Consider the following 17,288-nt stretch of genomic DNA (forward strand, 5'->3'; position numbering starts at 1 on the left):
ACAACCAATAAAGCAAATCACTTGTGACGTCATCCCCATGGGACTATAAAAAGGGACTGCACGACATCCCTCTGAATTCAGATGATATTTTGAAACGATCATGGATTCAATAGTTTTATACTAAATCAGAAGCATTAACAATAGCGGCAAAGCTGCCACAGATGTGGTTCTACTGTAGTTCTACTCCCGCGCCACAATGAGAAGTTACACCCCAAAAGTCCCTTCAGTGGTGGCTTCGGCCCGGCAATACTTGTCTGGCAGGCCAGCCTTGACAACAAGAGCTGCGGCAATCACCCATTGAAAATCTGGTGGATTTCTCTATTTATTTTTTTATTTTCTTTGCTTAAAATGTTTATTTCAAAAGTATATTTATTTGAATAAATAAATATATTTTAATATAACTTTCATTATTTATGTCGTATGTCTTTGTATATATTTGGGTAAATATTGTAAAAAAAATGTATTGACATTTTGTATTGAATTATTTCATACATTACTGTGATACAAATTAAATATAACTTCAAAGAGATAAAAATTACACACTTAAAATGTGGAGGCTCAAAATACCATGTTTCTCTTAAAATGGGTATCTCAATTACCATGAAAAGGCCTTTATGTAAGACATATTAGCTTGTTCTGTCACACCCTGATCTGTTTCACCAGTCTTTGTGATTGTCTCATCCAGGTGTCGCCCATCTTCCCCTGTGTATTTATACCTGTGTTCTCTGTTTGCCTGTTGCCAGTTCGTCTTGTTTGTCAAGCTTACCAGCCTTTGTCCTGTCAACTCCTGGTTGCCTGTCCTGACCCCTGAACCTGCTGCCTGACCACTCTACCTGAGCCTGCCTGCCGTCCTGTACCTTGGCCCCATCTGATTTCCGACCTGCCTGACCCGACCCTGTGCCTGCCTGCCTTCCTGTACATTTGCCTCTGTTGCTGTAATCCTGTTGATGGCATGCTTATCCTGATATGTTCCAAAATAGCAACACATACACTTTATTAATTTCTATCAATATTTCATAGAAATACCCATATACAAATTTGAATGAGAAAAAGTTCAGAAATATATCAGTATTACATTGCTGTGTGTGTGGGTCCAACATGTTCCCCGTAACATGTTCCCCAATACACATTTCTGAATGTCAAGAAAGGTCTTTGAGGATAAGGAACTGATTTTGCAAGGAGAACAATGAAGTCTGAAATCTGATGGTCAAAATATTGACACATTTTGAGAAGGTATGAGTAATGAATTTGTTGTGCGCATGGGGATTTCTGTACAAATTAATTACTGATGTGTTGTAGAATAATGGCTGAAGCAGGAACAACCCACACACTATAGTGCCAGATGTACATTTATTTTACAGGTTACATAGCGTGATATTAGTCTGGTAAATATGTATCCATACTACAAGCGTGGGATGGCATTATTCTAAAAAAACACGTAAATCCGTCCCTCATTGACAGCCTACTTAGTATGCGTAGATGAACCATGTCCCCATCTTGTGGCCTAAATAAGAATTGCATTAGCATGCCACCGGGGCATGGCTGAGCGTTTCTTGAAATATATTTATAACTAACCACATAGTTGGTTCATATGTGTCGTTTACACTGGAGCTATTTAGCATAGTGGGCAGAACCAGTAAGGAGATAGGGCGAAGACAAGCATGAGCTAGGGAGATCCTACTGAACCTATTGTAGAATCACTCATTTGCATATTGATGTTAGGGAACGGCTCCTCTGTGAAGTGAGCGTGTGCACAAACCAATTTCGACTGTGCACAGATATTTAATTAATCGATGAGAACATTATTAGGTGTTGAGAAAACGTTCTAAACGGATGCTTCAGTTTCATATCCCCTGTGACATGTCTAGGTTTTTGTGTCTCTGGTTTCCTTTTGCAAGGGTGGAGACTTCGTTCTAACGGGTATAAACACAAATTAATCACACAGCTGACCAAATTACGCAAAATATTACTTCTGGGTTAACAGAGATGAAATATAGTATGTCCAGGTGTGCTTGATAAAATGTGTTATTAACCAAGACTGCAAGAACCCCAGAATCTAACTCACCAATTTTTTTCCCCTCTTTGCCCTGCATGTTCAGTTGTTGCTGATGTAGTTCTTGTAGGCCTCATCATGGAGAACATGTTTTTTAAAAGAGGAAACGTCACAAACTTGAATCTTTTTGTTCAATTTTTATTCATACCTCCAATCTCAACTTCACATCTACCAGAAAGCCACTTTATCTTAGTCTCTATTAGGCAAAGTCATTGGCAAGTCAAAACCCACGCACAGCGCAGGTTCGATTCTCTTGTCAGTGTGTGTAGACTGCAGATATACACAACGTATATGTACAGTATACCATATATAAATCTAATTAAGAATCATTTTACAGATCAAAACAGGTCTAAAAAACAAAACATTAGGTTTTTGAACTGAGCTACACCAGTAAGATAATGCCAAGACACACTTGTTAGAAGTGTTCAGTAGTCATTTGTTCAGTAGTCATTTTCAAGGAGGTTGGGACTCCTGTAAGTTAGCCAGAGATTCAGCAAGGCATATTTCAATTAATGTAGTCAGTGAAGAACACAATGTATGCAGTGTTGATGACAACATAATGGTGCTGTCAAGACTTCTGGAGCCTTGTTTACAAAGCTATAGAGCCAGAATAGCAATCATACAATCAATACTTGCTAATGGCAAAATATGTGAGAGCGAGTGCGAAAAAAAAAGCTAATCAGATCTATAAGGGGACAAGAGTTTTATTTTTTAAGCGATTGCTTGTAATGCTGAATAATATGATTGAATATTCTGTGTTTTCTATGAATATTGTTACACTATGGTATAATAGCTTGTTGCATGAACAAACATCAACCATACCCTTATAACTAGTTCATAAGCACGAGCATAAGATGTTTACTCATATGATACATAACATGCTATAATTCTGCATAACAGCTAATTCCATACTTATAAACTAGTTGTAATGTTTTGTGGTATTGTCATGAATTTCAGAATTAGATGACTTTAAGTTATCATTTGGAATGAATGACAATGAATACACCTATCTTATGGAGACATTCTAGTTGCTAACATGAGAAACCCAATGGGTATGTTACCGTGCTTCTTTCAGATGATTTGAAATGGTCCATGAAATAAATATAGAAATCCAAGCAATTTTATAACTCAAAAAGTCCATACACTTTAAAATTAAACAAAGCATTTCAATCACATTTTCACATATGAAATATAATCACATATTTGAAACATAACCTCCGCACATCTTTCAGTATAATATAGCTTGATTGTGAAAGGGATTTCTATAAAACAGAAATACTTTCCAATCACTGTTGTTAAGATCGTAAGATTTCCACAAATGATCAATAATACACCTTGTGATATTAAAAGTCATCATATGACACGCTGCAGGAGAGCCAAGCCTAAAACATGTTCATTCAGGAACCTTGGCAACCCAGAACTAGTATCTAGCCTATAGTCTGTCATGAGAGATCACTCATTCAGTAACTCACCAATGCAACGCCAGCACACATTAAAGCCGGGGAGTTAAACATTCTCAACATACTTTAAAACGACTAAAACCAAATCGAAACTGTGTAGAAATCATATAATGGACTTTCATTCATACAGTTTCTTGACTGTGTCAAGCTTGTTATCAATCACCAAAATTAAAGCTAGACAGTCAGAATAGATGCTTTTCTTTGTTGCACATTTTGATTGCGAGTAAATACTGTATAACACATTTTCAAAACGTCACTCGTTCATTGAGGACCGAATGCGGCCCCTGGGGCAAAATCCGTTTGACGCCCCTGCATTAAAGAGATAGATATCCACTCCTCCACAGTTCACGCACAACCCACTCCTGTCCTGTCTAACCCTGAAATATTTAAGAGAACAGTCACTCACAAAATCATGTAATTACATCATCAAGTGAACAGAAATGTATTGGAAGGAAATTTCAATCAAAGATACAGAGTAAGCATTATATTGGATAAACATAATACTTTTTAGAATGCAAAAGGGCTTCCGTTTCACTATAACATAAGGGCTGCAATACCACTGAATTTCTTTTATTCACTATTTGGAAGGTCTTTAAAGTGCAGTACTGTTTCTCTTTTTGGAAGTGATTTTATCCCTGAGCTCATGCCGCAGCTCGGGGTTACACTTCAGACATTGCCTGCCTACCTGAGGTTAATCCAGCAGGTATTTACTTGTCTTTCAATAAATCAATGATAAATAGCTAATTGAAAATTGAATGACATCTTCTGAAGGCTTTATCTACCCTCTGTTATGGTTCAATTGAATTGTGTACAGATTCCAACCCAAACACTAGACATGGAGAGTGGGGGTGTGTATATGATTTGGAATAAGCAGGGATGCAGGTTGTTGATATGGATAAGCAAAGAGGGTGTGTGTGTGTGTGTGTGTGTGTGTGGTTGAGTCAAGCCACTTGGCATGGACACAGAGATGTCCATATGGGCTGATTGTAAACTGTTAGCCAGAGAGGCTAATGCAAGGCTGCATCCAAACGCATGGGCATTATAAAAGGCAGTTTGGCTACATGTGCCAGAAATGAAATGTTGAGACGCATCCATGTGTGGAATGATAGAAATGTCACACTGTAGAAATTAACACATGTGCACACACACACGCACACAGAAACATACAGTACACTCAAGCACACATGCATACTAGACATGTCACAGACATATCTGGCATGCTTTTCTGAAGAAAACAGTTTTCTTCATAGATTTTTGTACCCAGCTAGAGCTTTGATAACTTTCCTATATACATAAATAAACAATGAATATATGCTATGTATACATCTTCAAATATTCTATATTGAAATATACATATATTTCAAATATATTTATATAATTTTTTTCATCCTCAAACATTTTTAAGAGATATAGTCACAGTTTAGTAATAAAACACTTACATAAGAACACAGGTCTCCCTAATTGTCTTGCTGCAGTATCCCTTTTTCAAGTATCAATGACCTCTTAGTCTGCATGCTGTCTTTTCCTACAGAAAAGACTACGGGTCAAGTTGTACTACATTCTCGGGTCTTATGGATCAGTACAAACTCATTTTGATAAATGTGCAACAAATAATGGAACTAATTAACACTGTGCATAAAACAAATCACCAGTAACTGATAAATAAAAGCTCTGTATTGTTTCCGTACTTTGAAAGTAGAAGTGACAGGCTAGCTATCATTCTAAAAAATGGATCAAAATACTGTTCCACAACTGATAAGTTGATAAGTCTGATGGACAATGAACTGCATTACCCAACTAGTACAACAGTGGCAATACCACGTAAAGCTCATTCATAAACCTTCAAGAAGACTCTAAATTCCATAAATTCCTGTTTTTAACAGGAGATCCATTTGCCACCAAGCATGGATGTTTTGACACGCCACATTACATATCCCCAACAACATCCTGCAATCTCTTAACGTTTCTCTTTATTGAGTACCTGTGAGAAGGAACCTCCTCCACCTAAGTCAATCATTATGCAAATTCCAACACAACAGCCTAGCTCTAGGTGATTAGGGAAACCAGCCCTGATGCACTGTTGAGCCCGGGGCAAAAACAAGGCAGTTGAGACATTTCAGTGGAAATGCGCTTGCACATACACACACTCTATAATATATATCTGCTGGTGATCCTGCTACTCTAGAGCATGATCTGTGGTCACGATCAGAGGAGTTCATAAAAGGGACACTGCAGCGGGGACCTGTAGGGGAGGATCGGTTTGGAACAGTCAAGGGAGTGTAGAAAGTCTTGAGACTGTAGGTCCCCTTTCCTCATCTATCTCTCCTCTTTTGTTTGTCTTTAGACACTCACAGAGCAGGAATGGGACCACCTCATTGACAGGAGTTAAGGTGATGAGTAAAATCACATGCTGAGCTTTTTGTTGTCCTCCATTCCCCATGTGGCAATGGCTGACAGTACGATGTCCTTCCAACATTAAAAGACAAAGAAAAATAAGAGACAGAAGTGGCGTCAGGGTAAGCGGAGCTGTTGCCTTCCCACGATGCCTCAGTGCTGTGGGAAACACACTGTTCAATTCCTGTCTGTGATAGGGGCACGTCCTGACCTGCGGGGTCATGACCTCTGAGCTGGGGGACGGCAGCCGGTAGGCGGTCCCTCTCACACTGGGCCAGCTTGCCTGGCAGTCTGTTGGTCTCTTGTCTCTCATTGTTTTGTTTGCATACTTATACACAAACAGTTCCTATATTGCACACCATGCCCTCATGGCCTAAACTCGTATGTCAGTTGTAAGCGCTTCTTTTCTCCTCAGCTTCTGAGCTGTAGTCCCTTAAGCCAATGCCCCTTTGAAGGTTCAGTAGAGAGCCTTTCATCTGAAGAGGGAAACAGAAAACATTAAAACCTTGCAAGTAACTATAATCATAGCTTCTTATGAGAAATATCTTTCACACTTTGAGACCCTGCACAAAAACCTAGAGGATTTGATTCTTAGCCTTGTGTTAATGCTTGTAACTGTATCTGTCCTCTGTGTTCCCTACCTGGACTAATAGTACCACTGTTCCCTACCTGGTCTAATAGTACCACTGTTCCCTACCTGGTCTAATAGTACCACTGTTCCCTACCTGGTCTAATAGTACCACTGTTCCCTACCTGGTCTAATAGTACCACTGTTCCCTACACGGTCTAATAGTACCACTGTTCCCTACCTGGTCTAATAGTATCACTGTTCCCTACCTGGTCTAATAGTACCACTGTTCCCTACACGGTCTAATAGTACCACTGTTCCCTACCTGGTCTAATAGTATCACTGTTCCCTACCTGGTCTAATAGTACCACTGTTCCCTACCTGGTCTAATAGTACCACTGTTTCCTACCTGGTCTAATAGTACCACTGAGGATTTGATGATCTCTCTCCACTTCTGCAGCTCAGCATCATGGTAAAGCTGTTGGGACTCCAGGAGCTGGGCCCACTCCATCTGCGTCTGGGGCAGTTTACTAGAAAGAAATACACACATACTGTCAAACACACCCAGATGCCACGGCCAAGAGCAACTCAAAGCTATGTATTGTTCAGGGGCAATTCTGCAGCATTGTTTTTTGAAGTTGGGAAAACAGGATGAAGCCCATGTGGTTTTCAGATGAAACTAAACAGGCATATGCAGTCTGGGTTTGACTAAGTACACATTCATATCAATTATAGTATTATGTAGGCAATAGGCATAATGCCAAAAACCTATGGGTGGTTAGCAACTTAGCGTACCTTTCATGTATCCGCAGCCCTTGCCAGGTGGTAAGATGCTGTGCAGAATACTCCAGCATCCACAGCTTATAGAACAGCATCATGTTGAGGAACACCAGCAAAACCAGGCTGAAGGAGGAGAGGAAAACAGAAGAATGTAAGGGACAAAGGAAAGAAAATGAGTAATGAAAGCTACACAGGTGCTTTAGTCTGCATATTCATTAACCTCTAGGATCGTTGTCCAGACCTCGGGATGGTTGAGCTAATGTAGGCTAATGTGATTAGCATGAGGTTGTCAGAAACAATACAAAAATCCCAGGACATAGACATATCTGATATGGGCAGAAAGCTTAAATTCTTGTTAATCTAACTGCACTGTCCAATATGCAGTAGCTATTACAGTGAACAAATATCAAGCTATTGTTTGAGGAGAGTGCACAATTATGAACTTGAAAATGTATGAATAAACCAATTAGGCACATTTAGGCAGTCTTGACAACATTTGGAATAATATGCAATAGTTCATTGGATCAGTCTAAAACTTTGAACATACATTGATGCCATCTAGTGGCCAAAGTCTAAATTGCACCGGGGCTAGAATAATTCATTATGGCCTCTCTTACATTTCAAAGAAAAATACAAAAAAACATGTTTTTTTTGTATTATCTTTCACCATATCTAATGTGTTATATTCTCCTACATTAATTTCACATTTCCACAAACTTCAAAGTGTTTCCTTTCAAATGGTATCAAGATTATGCATGTCCTTGCTTCAGGTCCTGAGCCAGAGGCAGTTAGATTTGGGTATGTAATTTTAGGCAAAAATTGAAAAAAAGGGGCAGATCCTTAAGAGGTTTTAATGAACCAGTTAAAATGAGGGAGGAGTATGTTTCCTGGTCAGGTCTAAGTGGTTTATCTTTAGCCAGATGTACCTTAGACAGATCCTATGGCAAGCAATGAAAGGAGAGGAGAGGAGAGGAGAGGAGAGGAAAGGAGAGGAGAGGAAAGGAGAGGAAAGGAGAGGAGAGAAGAGGAGAGGAGAGGAGAGGAAAGGAGAGGAGAATCACATTCAGATGACAAACAAAACAAATGTTTAACACAGAATCAGATTTTTGCTAACTACTAAATATTTCAAAGAGAGTTGAACTGAAATAACTACAAATGAAACACAAATTGTTAAGATGGATCTGAAAGTGAGTGTGTATACTGCATGTGTGTGTGTGTATGAGTGTGTACTCACACAAAGCTGATGATGAGCAGCAGTTTGGACACACTGTAGAGGGCGAAGCCTCCAGGAAGGTGCTCAGGCATGTGCCTGGTCTGAGTGGAACCTGAGGGGGGCAGCACAAACACGGACAAGGTCAACTAGATATATTTAACACAATATGATGTGTGGAAATGTATAACAGTGTATGTAATGTATGTACCTTATGAAAGTGTATAAGAATCTACAGTGCACTAAGAGTTTATAAGAGTATCAAAAATATAAAAGATATAATATATATAGTTTATATAATATAAACTTTTTTAAAGTGTCCCCCTGCCCTCTGACCTGTCACGCCCGCATGTTTGATGCGGTGGATGACCTCATTGTCGGTTGGCGTGGTGACGGGGCTGAGGAGGGCGTCGTCCAGGTGCTGGCTCCGTAGGTGGACCAGGGGTCTCTTCCTCCGTCTCACAGACGTCTTCACCCCCTTGACCTTGGGAGAAGGCAGGGTCGACCCCAAAACCACATCCTCCACCTTCGACAGCTCCAACTCTGACAGGGCACACAGAAGCCGTTTTTACGTTCATACATTAGGATGGCATTCGGTCGTCAGATTAAATGTTGCTGGATATTTGGTGTGACAGACATAACAGCTAGTAGAGGAATTTACCAAGATGGTGGAAATTCTCGTCCAGCCCGCTCCAGAAGTTCTTCTCAATAAAGCCCTTCACTAATCCCCATGGCTGTTTTCTGTAACGCAGCTCAGTGGACACCCTAGGGACAAGGCATCCACTGGTATAAGTTGAGGCAGTGTTTCTAAATGAACATGTAATAGTTTCAAGAGCCACATGTTATTACAACAGCTGCTATAAGGTCCTCCTCACCTTAACCGGCACTTGTTCTTGGCCACCCGTGTCAGCATGTAACGGTTGAGGGTGTAGAAGTAGTCGTGGTAGGGCACGTCGTGTGTGATGACCTCAGCATCGATGATGTAGCACTCACTCTCATGGCTGGCCTTGTACAGTGTCTGCGTCTCTGTGACCGTGGCTGTCTTGGGGGCCAGGGGGTTGGACAGGGAGATGGTGTACATGATCTCTCTCGTCTGGTTCCCCGCTGCGTCGTCCTTCTTCCAGGGGTGAAACACTATATCTGTGTGGCGTTATATGGATACACATTCGATCACTACATAGTCAAAGGACGACACCAATGGAAGAGACAATAATGTGATGCTAACGCCAACGGACAGAATGTCTGACTGACCTGAAAACCTGCGCTGCTCCATGAAGTCGGTCATAAACTGGGATTCTGTGAAGAGGATGTCATACATCTTGTCCACACTGAACTTGTAAACCTCATCGATGTACTGTCTCCCTTTAAGGTCATCGTGGAAGGCCTGCACCTCCCCTGCTGGAGAACCATAGAGGGAAACACACTTTAGATGAAGTGCCCTTGGGGACATAATATCATATGGAGACAGTATTACCAAGACTTAGTGGCATCACTGAAGAGCCTGTTTCATGCCATATATACAGTATATGCATCAAATCTGTTCATGGACGGAAGATTGAAGCCGTACCCTCGTCGTGGGTCTCTGAGGAGTCGCTAAGTTCGGTGGGGATGTCTTCATTGTCGTTGAAGTCCAGGGAGGTAGAGGGCATCAGGCCGCTGGCCTCCGCTAGCCTCTGCTCCAGCACCAGGGGCAAGGCCAGCAGTTCTCCGTCAGGGAGGCAATCGATGTACTCCTCTGGAGGGAGGTCAAACTAGGACACACAGAGTGGGAAGGGGGGTGGGGGTCAGTCACTAGAAAGGCACTGTAGGATACTTTAGTACATAGTTACGAGTAGGATTGGGCTGTGTTTATGTTTTGGTTATCAAATTACAAAACATTCCACATATGCAAGTTATAGGCAGAATAACAAATGCATTTCCCACTCCATCAAAACAAATAACCTAACAGTAATTGATTTAACCTCTGACCTCTATTATGTCGCTGAGACTCACAGAGAGGGGCTCGCTGCTGATGGATGAGCTGATGGTGCTGTTGGTGATGATGCATTTCTTGTGTATGGATGGTGGGCTGCCCTCGTGCTTGGCCTCCACGCTGCTCTTAGACGAGTTGTCATTACTGATCTCATTCTCCTCGTTAGGGATCTCCTCACAGAACCTGCACCATCACCGTGGGGGAACAGGGAAGGGCTGGAGGTTAGGGTTAGGAGTTCTGGAGTGTTGCTGAGAGGGATGTGAAGCGGGCTGAGAGAGTGGTGTGTATTTGTGTATGCTTCAGTAATGAGGCCAGCCTCTCATAACAACCCGCAGAAGATCAAGGGCATTGTAATCAACCATGGTAATTGATGAGGCATTGTTTAGATCTGTTGCCATGGAAACCACACCCACCCCATGGTGTTGAAGTCGTCATCAGGGGGAACGTAGTCTTCGTCGTCACTGGTCAGGCCTAGTTCGTTGCCATAGCACTGATGGACAAAGTGCCATAGCTCTTTGGGGCACAGGGGCTAGAGCACAGGGTTAGAGACGACACTCAGTACGGCAGAGACTTGGATTCAATGGAAAAGAAAAGTAGCAATATACTGAACATGTAGATCTATTTGTGATGAGGTTAATTGAGGTTGCTGGCTTACTTTGTCCAGCAGTGCATTCTGCCATAATCTGAACATCATCATGTAGGTCCTGTCCCGCGCTCCAAATGAGGTGAAAAAGTGCTGTGAGGAGAGAATGGAAAAAAATAAATATATATATGCTCTGAAATAAGGCCAAGGAGAAGGTTTGAGCCTCCCCTCAGTCAGTGAATGCCAAAAATTCAGTCCCTATCCTGTCTTACCTTCTCACCATCTGTGGACACCTGGATGGCATTGGGGATGAGGCGGGCTGTCTTCTCCTTCGTCATGGTGCAGATGTCCTTCAGCCTCACTGTCAGCTGCACACACATGCAAGCAAAATAGTTTTTGTTCCAGCATTGCTTAATATTCAGATAAATATATCTGTTGAACTGTTACTGAACCACAATAATGCAATATATACTGTGATGCAAACTATAGAAATACAATCAATTCTATTTCAATATTGCAAACTAACCAATACCAGAGAAATATAGATAAGATCAAAAGAACAGAAAGCCCCAGGCAGAGGCCCAGTGCGTACCAGCGTTTCCCAGCGGAAGATGTTGCTATAAAAACAGATCCAGTTTTCTGAGAGGTAGAGTCGGCCCTGCAGGAGGATGTCTCGTTGTAGGGCGCAGGAGTAATCTGCCAGCACAGGTCAGAGGTCAAATATCAGAGCCCAGGAAGGATACATCCACCCATCAAGGTCGGGGTTCATTATATTTCAACATAGTCAATTCAAAAGATGAATTACCTGAATTGATAGTTTAAATGGAATGGACTCCAAACAGCCAATGCAAACGTGTCCAAAACCAAAAGATGTTCCTATATCCACCGTATTGCTGACAGAATTGGCCATAGTTGCCTAGTATTTTGCGTTTGTAACTCACCCACGATGAGTCGCTCTGTGTCCGGTAGCTGCTTGAAGAGCTTCCTGAAGTCCTCATTACGCTGTTTGTATGTGGGGCTCAACACCTGGAGAGACGGAGAGCAACAATGATAACTTCTTGAGAGAGGGGCGACTCACACATACACATTCCTGAACACACGCTCTCTATCTCACACATACACATTCCTGAACACACGCTCTCTATCTCACACATACACATTCCTGAACACACGCTCTCTATCTCACACATACACATTCCTGAACACACGCTCTCTATCTCACACATACACATTCCTGAACACACGCTCTCTATCTCACACATACACATTCCTGAACACACACTCTCTATCTCACACATATACATTCCTGAACACACGCTCTCTATCTCACACATACACATTCCTGAACACACGCTCTCTATCTCACACATACACATTCCTGAACACACGCTCTCTATCTCACACATACACATTCCTGAACACACGCTCTCTATCTCACACATACACATTCCTGAACACACGCTCTCTATCTCACACATACACATTCCTGAACACACGCTCTCTATCTCACATATACACACTGGACTGCATCCATTTTCACAAGGGCATTTTATACAAAAGCACAATCCCCTGTTGACATTTAGCCACTTCAAAACATTCAATAAGCATGCTTTTGAGCATCGTGAGCATTCCTAATGTGAGTCACATTCCCAAGACAACAATATATAGTAACATCATTATATGAACACACACAATGCTGCTTTTTGTGGCGCAACAGTTAATATGTAGGACAGAGAGGGACAAAGACACAAATCAAATCTGTTCTGATATCAAACCCTTATGTAGCAATTGGTTTATCTTATCAAATTTAGTCTCTGTCCATTGTCGGTTAAGAAATGTTCTGTTCTCACACAGAGGAATTAATTCTCTCGTTACATTCTCAGGCATTAAGGTACATCTTATCTTGGGCCTGGATTCAGGCTTGTTTAAAGAGGGAAGTAATTGCTGTGACCCACAGCCAGTGTGAGTGCAGGGGTGAGGGCTCTATGTGTCTGAGCCAGATGTTGTCTTTTAATAGGAACAGCTTCAGGAAACAATGCCTGCCAGTACGGTAACCAAATACACCCCTTCATGGGAAAAACCTCTCGCTGCTTCCACCTGAAGGAAAACATCAGACTGTTCACATTAACATCAACTAGCTACAGTACATGTTCTATACTCATATAACCAGAACAGCCCAGAATGGATAGACATAATCTGTTTCTGTTAAGCTATGAATGAAAACCACTGGTGCCTGTCAAGAACACTTGGTAAATTCGAGAACTTTGAAGGCTGGAAAAATGGATTATGAGTCGGACATATTTACAGTCTAGAAATGTTCACAGAAAGTACTCTCTATAACTGCCTAACATATCAAGAGTATTAGAGCTCCCATTTCACAACAAAAGCCTGCCTATTCCCCTTAAACTGCAGCCTTCTTACTTTGTCCAGGGAAAGGGTACATGGGTACTATGGAATTGCAAATAGCTACTGACTCATGCCTTTCATTTCATTTGCTTTCCAAAATATAATTGCGGGAGGGAACCACAGAGTTATGCTCTTGGAGCAGGTACAGTACACAAACTGCCCATCCCAACCTTCTCACCCCTCTTCCCTCCCCGCTGCTACCCCTCCTGGCATCAGCTCTCTGGGGGGAGGGTCAGTCACTTACTGCAGGGACCTCCTCTGACTCCCAGTCCTGGTCTTGGTTGTCCAAGGCGACCCAGCCCCACTCCCAGCCAAACTCTCCCTGGGCCGGATCCTGTGGGAGCCACCCAGCCAGGGCTTTATCCAGCTCCAGCACCACCTGCCAGTCTGACTCCAGTCCTCTGTGAGCCTCCTGAGCCTCCATATTCCACTCACTTCCCTCAGGCACACGGGCGGACACCTAAACCAGTGGTGCTCTTGTGGGGTCCTCAGAGCGGTCGATTTAAATGCGAGTGGGTTAGGGTCCAGGTCTGCTGCAGACAAACAGACAGAGCTGTTGTGTGCCCAGTGGTTGTTTCTTGGAGACTGCTGTGACTGACCCGGTATGGGTGCTACTCCCTTTCAGTGTGAGAGCTGGACCCAGCTGACTGCTGCCACATGATTCCAGTCCTCTCTCCCTTTCCCTCTGTCTCTATCAAACACAGAGAGGAGCTGCGGCCGTTGGCCTCTAGTAACCCTGGCCACAAGTCTTTTATTATAATGGCAGCTCTGGCAGGCATGCAATGTTACCCTGTCCAGATCCAGACGCCTCAGAGTGCTTTGGTGTGCACAGCTCAGACACACCAGCAGCGAAAGCAAGAAAAATTTCCTTGGTAAAGAGAAAAACACAGAGAAAGAGAGAGTGTTTCCTAACTGGAAAGGAGTGCAGCCCCGTCTCACTGGCTGACAAGGAGATTGAGTTACAGAGGACAGATGTGCACACAACCTTCAGTTACTTCTATGCTCCGTGAAGAAAAACATGTCCATTAATCTTGAGTGGTGCGGCACGGAGTCGCATGACGGCTCAGTCTAATGCAGTTGGAGTATTGCACCTCTGGGAGTATGTCCACTTCCCCTGTTGTTGACCATTCAGGTATTGGAAAGCAATTGCATGAGAGTCTTAACACATTTAGAGGTGTTACTATTACTAAACACCCCCCCTGGATCCCTGTGACCTATTTCCCTACTCTCTACCCCCCACAACTCTCCTGGCCCTTAAGGTCAAGTAATGCACTCCTGAAACCAGATCCCTGTCAGTTACTACGATCAGACTAGATAGACAGGCACAGAGATTGGTTCTCATCTGACTCTGAGCTGGGTAAAACAACCTATCAGCACAGTGGTGGGAGGTGGACACGACAACAGCAACAAAACCAAAACTGTGGCTACATTTGGCACGCCATTAGTCTCAGTTGTGGATGGAATTGTGCCCTGGAATTCCGCTACAAATTCTACACCTTTCCTGCTTACTCAATTTCCACAACCCCCCTCAACATCTAACCAAATCAGTGAGGAGAAATACGCTCCAGGAAACTGAATGTGAAGGGAAGCAAAATAATCCTCAGCACACTATTGAAACCAGTGCAGATCATTCACAGACCCCTCTCAGACGTGAACAGCTTTCGTCCTGTTGAAAATGCCTCTGCATCCAGGGAATAAGGTTCCATCAGACGTTTGCGAGCCATGCAAGCCCACTCTCTTCTAAAACTGCATCCAAGAAAAACAGTCAGATAATCGAGTAGTATCTGAATTCAACGTTTTTCCAAGAGCCTTTCCTAAAAAGGAAAATGAAGACTAAAGCAAACGCAGAAGCCATTGATACGACTATCTCCCATCTTCTCCAGGTGACAATGTGACAAGTCCTAGGACAGTGTAGCTGCCAGGTGGTGATGGGGCTATAGACAGTCCCTGAGGTGGCGGTTAATCATTAACCTGCTGGGTAAACAGAGAGAGATGTCGGAGACTGGCACAGTCAACCAGGGTGGGGCCCCATTAGTTTCAGGGATGGTTTACGGTCTATCCTCACACAAACAATGAGGCCAGTCTCTCACCCCACTGTCCGTAGGTTGCTACAAAACCATTGTAGAGAGGAGTGGTCAGGCAGGTGTATGCATGTGTATAGCCATTGTAAGCGGCACTGTCAAGGGAGGGTGTATGAATGTGCGTGTGAAGACTTTCGTCTCTATCTGAAACACACCTTTCTTTGTCAATTTCCCTGCTAATGGTCTGTTGATGCTGGGAGGGTCTGTTGATTAGAACCAGATGTGGGAACAGCTCAGCAGAGAGGTGCTGGCTGGTTTAGAAACACAGTCAAGCCAGGATCTCTGACTATTCACCCTGTCCTGCATAAGACACACTGCTGTAAAAAACATGTGTTAGGAGATCTACAGTGGTGTCCTTTGTGTGAGAATCTACCTCAGAGTAAACATGTCCCCCCCCCCCCCGTCTCTCATATGCAGGGGAGATAAACTATAATGTTTTCATAGACCAGAGAGTATGAGGAGGCAGACATTTCACCTCACAAATCTCTAGGAGAAAAGCAGTCTCTTAAACCAGCCACTTTAGTCACTGTCGATACTATGAGCCACTACATTCGGTGTCTGGCAGACATTGATTTCCTTGTTAATACCTCAACTCCCTGCGTAGGTCCTGTACAGTTGCCATGAAAGCATTGCAACAGAGTCATTAGGAAAGTTGATACGGCAGGGTGGGGCCTGTTGTGTGTCTCTACTGGGCTTAGACCTCATATCAGGACGGTTGTGATGTAATCCCAGGAGGTTCAGTGCCACGGGAGAACATCACTGCCTTGTAGAGAAACACAGTGACTGCATGGCCTACCACATAGCCTACCACATGCCCTCAGGTATAGCACTGCATCAGACACATACCAATATATGTTTCAATGGTCCAGAACAGAGATTAGGCATAATTACATAGTTAATGCTTCTGGGAGCAACATCATGTCTAGATTGGCATTATGAATGCTTTCCTTTAGTAATGGTAGAACAGTAGAGAAATGAATGTGAGTAGCTAAAGGTGAGAGTATCAGAAAGCATTAGATGTGGACCATGTTTTTCCTCAACATTCTGGAGAATCCCCATATCAGGTTTCACTATGCAACAATGCCCAACTATAACCAATGAGTCCATAATGACAAAACGAACACATTTGAAGACGTATGAGGACTGGAACATGCTAACCAGTCTCATGCTCCATTCCCCTGTCATTCAAGGCATTCAGGGCTGCTCCAGACACTGACCATGGTCCATGGGTTTAGTATGATACATTGAGCAGACTGGCCTGTTGCAAAATGTTTTGCAATGGAAACTGTTTATCGTTTACTCTAGGAACCAAATGGAAGCAAACGGAACGAAACACGGAGGGACATACAATAATAAATCCATTAGAAACACTTGTTTTTGGTTACCTCAAAAAATAAACAAAAGAAAAATAAACATTTTCCATTTGGAGTAAACAGTTTCCGTTGGTGAAATTTTCGCAACAGACAAAATGTTTTGCAATGGTCTCCGACTAATGAATACACCCCGTTGCATCACCACCATCACAGCTCTGAGAAGCCTATAGTTCCCCTTCACACAGCAGCCATTTTGAAAACACAATTTTTCCAGACACAACCACAATGTGGCCATGGCTTTGGGTCATCTAACCACCATAGTGCTGCATATTGTGGCTTTGCTCTTAGGTGAAAACAACATACTGATCAACCAAATCAATGAGGGATGAGGAGCAGACAAGTGGAAAGTCAGACCAGCCAAGTGATCCAAGAAAAGGGAATAAGCAGAGAGATATTTGAAAAGTTGCA

The 17,288-nt window shown here is 42.8% G+C and overlaps 1 protein-coding gene across 2 annotated transcripts in view; it reads right to left on the reverse strand.

Annotated features, from left to right (window-relative positions):
- Nucleotides 1–2,183: 2,183 nt before the first annotated feature.
- Nucleotides 2,184–17,288, reverse strand: part of LOC124005768 (protein Aster-B-like) — a 95,700-nt gene continuing 80,595 nt past the window's right edge. Inside the window, exons 1-17 of one of the 2 annotated variants that reach the window (XM_046315292.1) lie at nt 13,671–15,848; nt 11,962–12,046; nt 11,613–11,716; nt 11,293–11,388; nt 11,093–11,173; nt 10,851–10,966; nt 10,434–10,620; nt 10,033–10,216; nt 9,717–9,863; nt 9,341–9,605; nt 9,127–9,230; nt 8,802–9,008; nt 8,490–8,580; nt 8,182–8,193; nt 7,271–7,378; nt 6,885–7,005; nt 2,184–6,383 (exon numbers count right to left, since the gene is read on the reverse strand). In XM_046315292.1, coding sequence (XP_046171248.1) covers nt 6,294–6,383; nt 6,885–7,005; nt 7,271–7,378; nt 8,182–8,193; nt 8,490–8,580; nt 8,802–9,008; nt 9,127–9,230; nt 9,341–9,605; nt 9,717–9,863; nt 10,033–10,216; nt 10,434–10,620; nt 10,851–10,966; nt 11,093–11,173; nt 11,293–11,388; nt 11,613–11,716; nt 11,962–12,046; nt 13,671–13,850 — 2,178 coding nt within the window. In that variant the 5' untranslated portion in view covers nt 13,851–15,848 and the 3' untranslated portion in view covers nt 2,184–6,293. Of the gene's footprint in view, nt 6,384–6,884; nt 7,006–7,270; nt 7,379–8,181; nt 8,194–8,489; nt 8,581–8,801; nt 9,009–9,126; nt 9,231–9,340; nt 9,606–9,716; nt 9,864–10,032; nt 10,217–10,433; nt 10,621–10,850; nt 10,967–11,092; nt 11,174–11,292; nt 11,389–11,612; nt 11,717–11,961; nt 12,047–13,670; nt 15,849–17,288 lie in introns of those variants that run through there. The other variant, XM_046315291.1, reaches the window with a different exon arrangement.

The sequence above is a fragment of the Oncorhynchus gorbuscha genome, linkage group LG19 (assembly GCF_021184085.1).
Source record: "Oncorhynchus gorbuscha isolate QuinsamMale2020 ecotype Even-year linkage group LG19, OgorEven_v1.0, whole genome shotgun sequence".
NCBI lineage: Eukaryota > Metazoa > Chordata > Actinopteri > Salmoniformes > Salmonidae > Oncorhynchus > Oncorhynchus gorbuscha.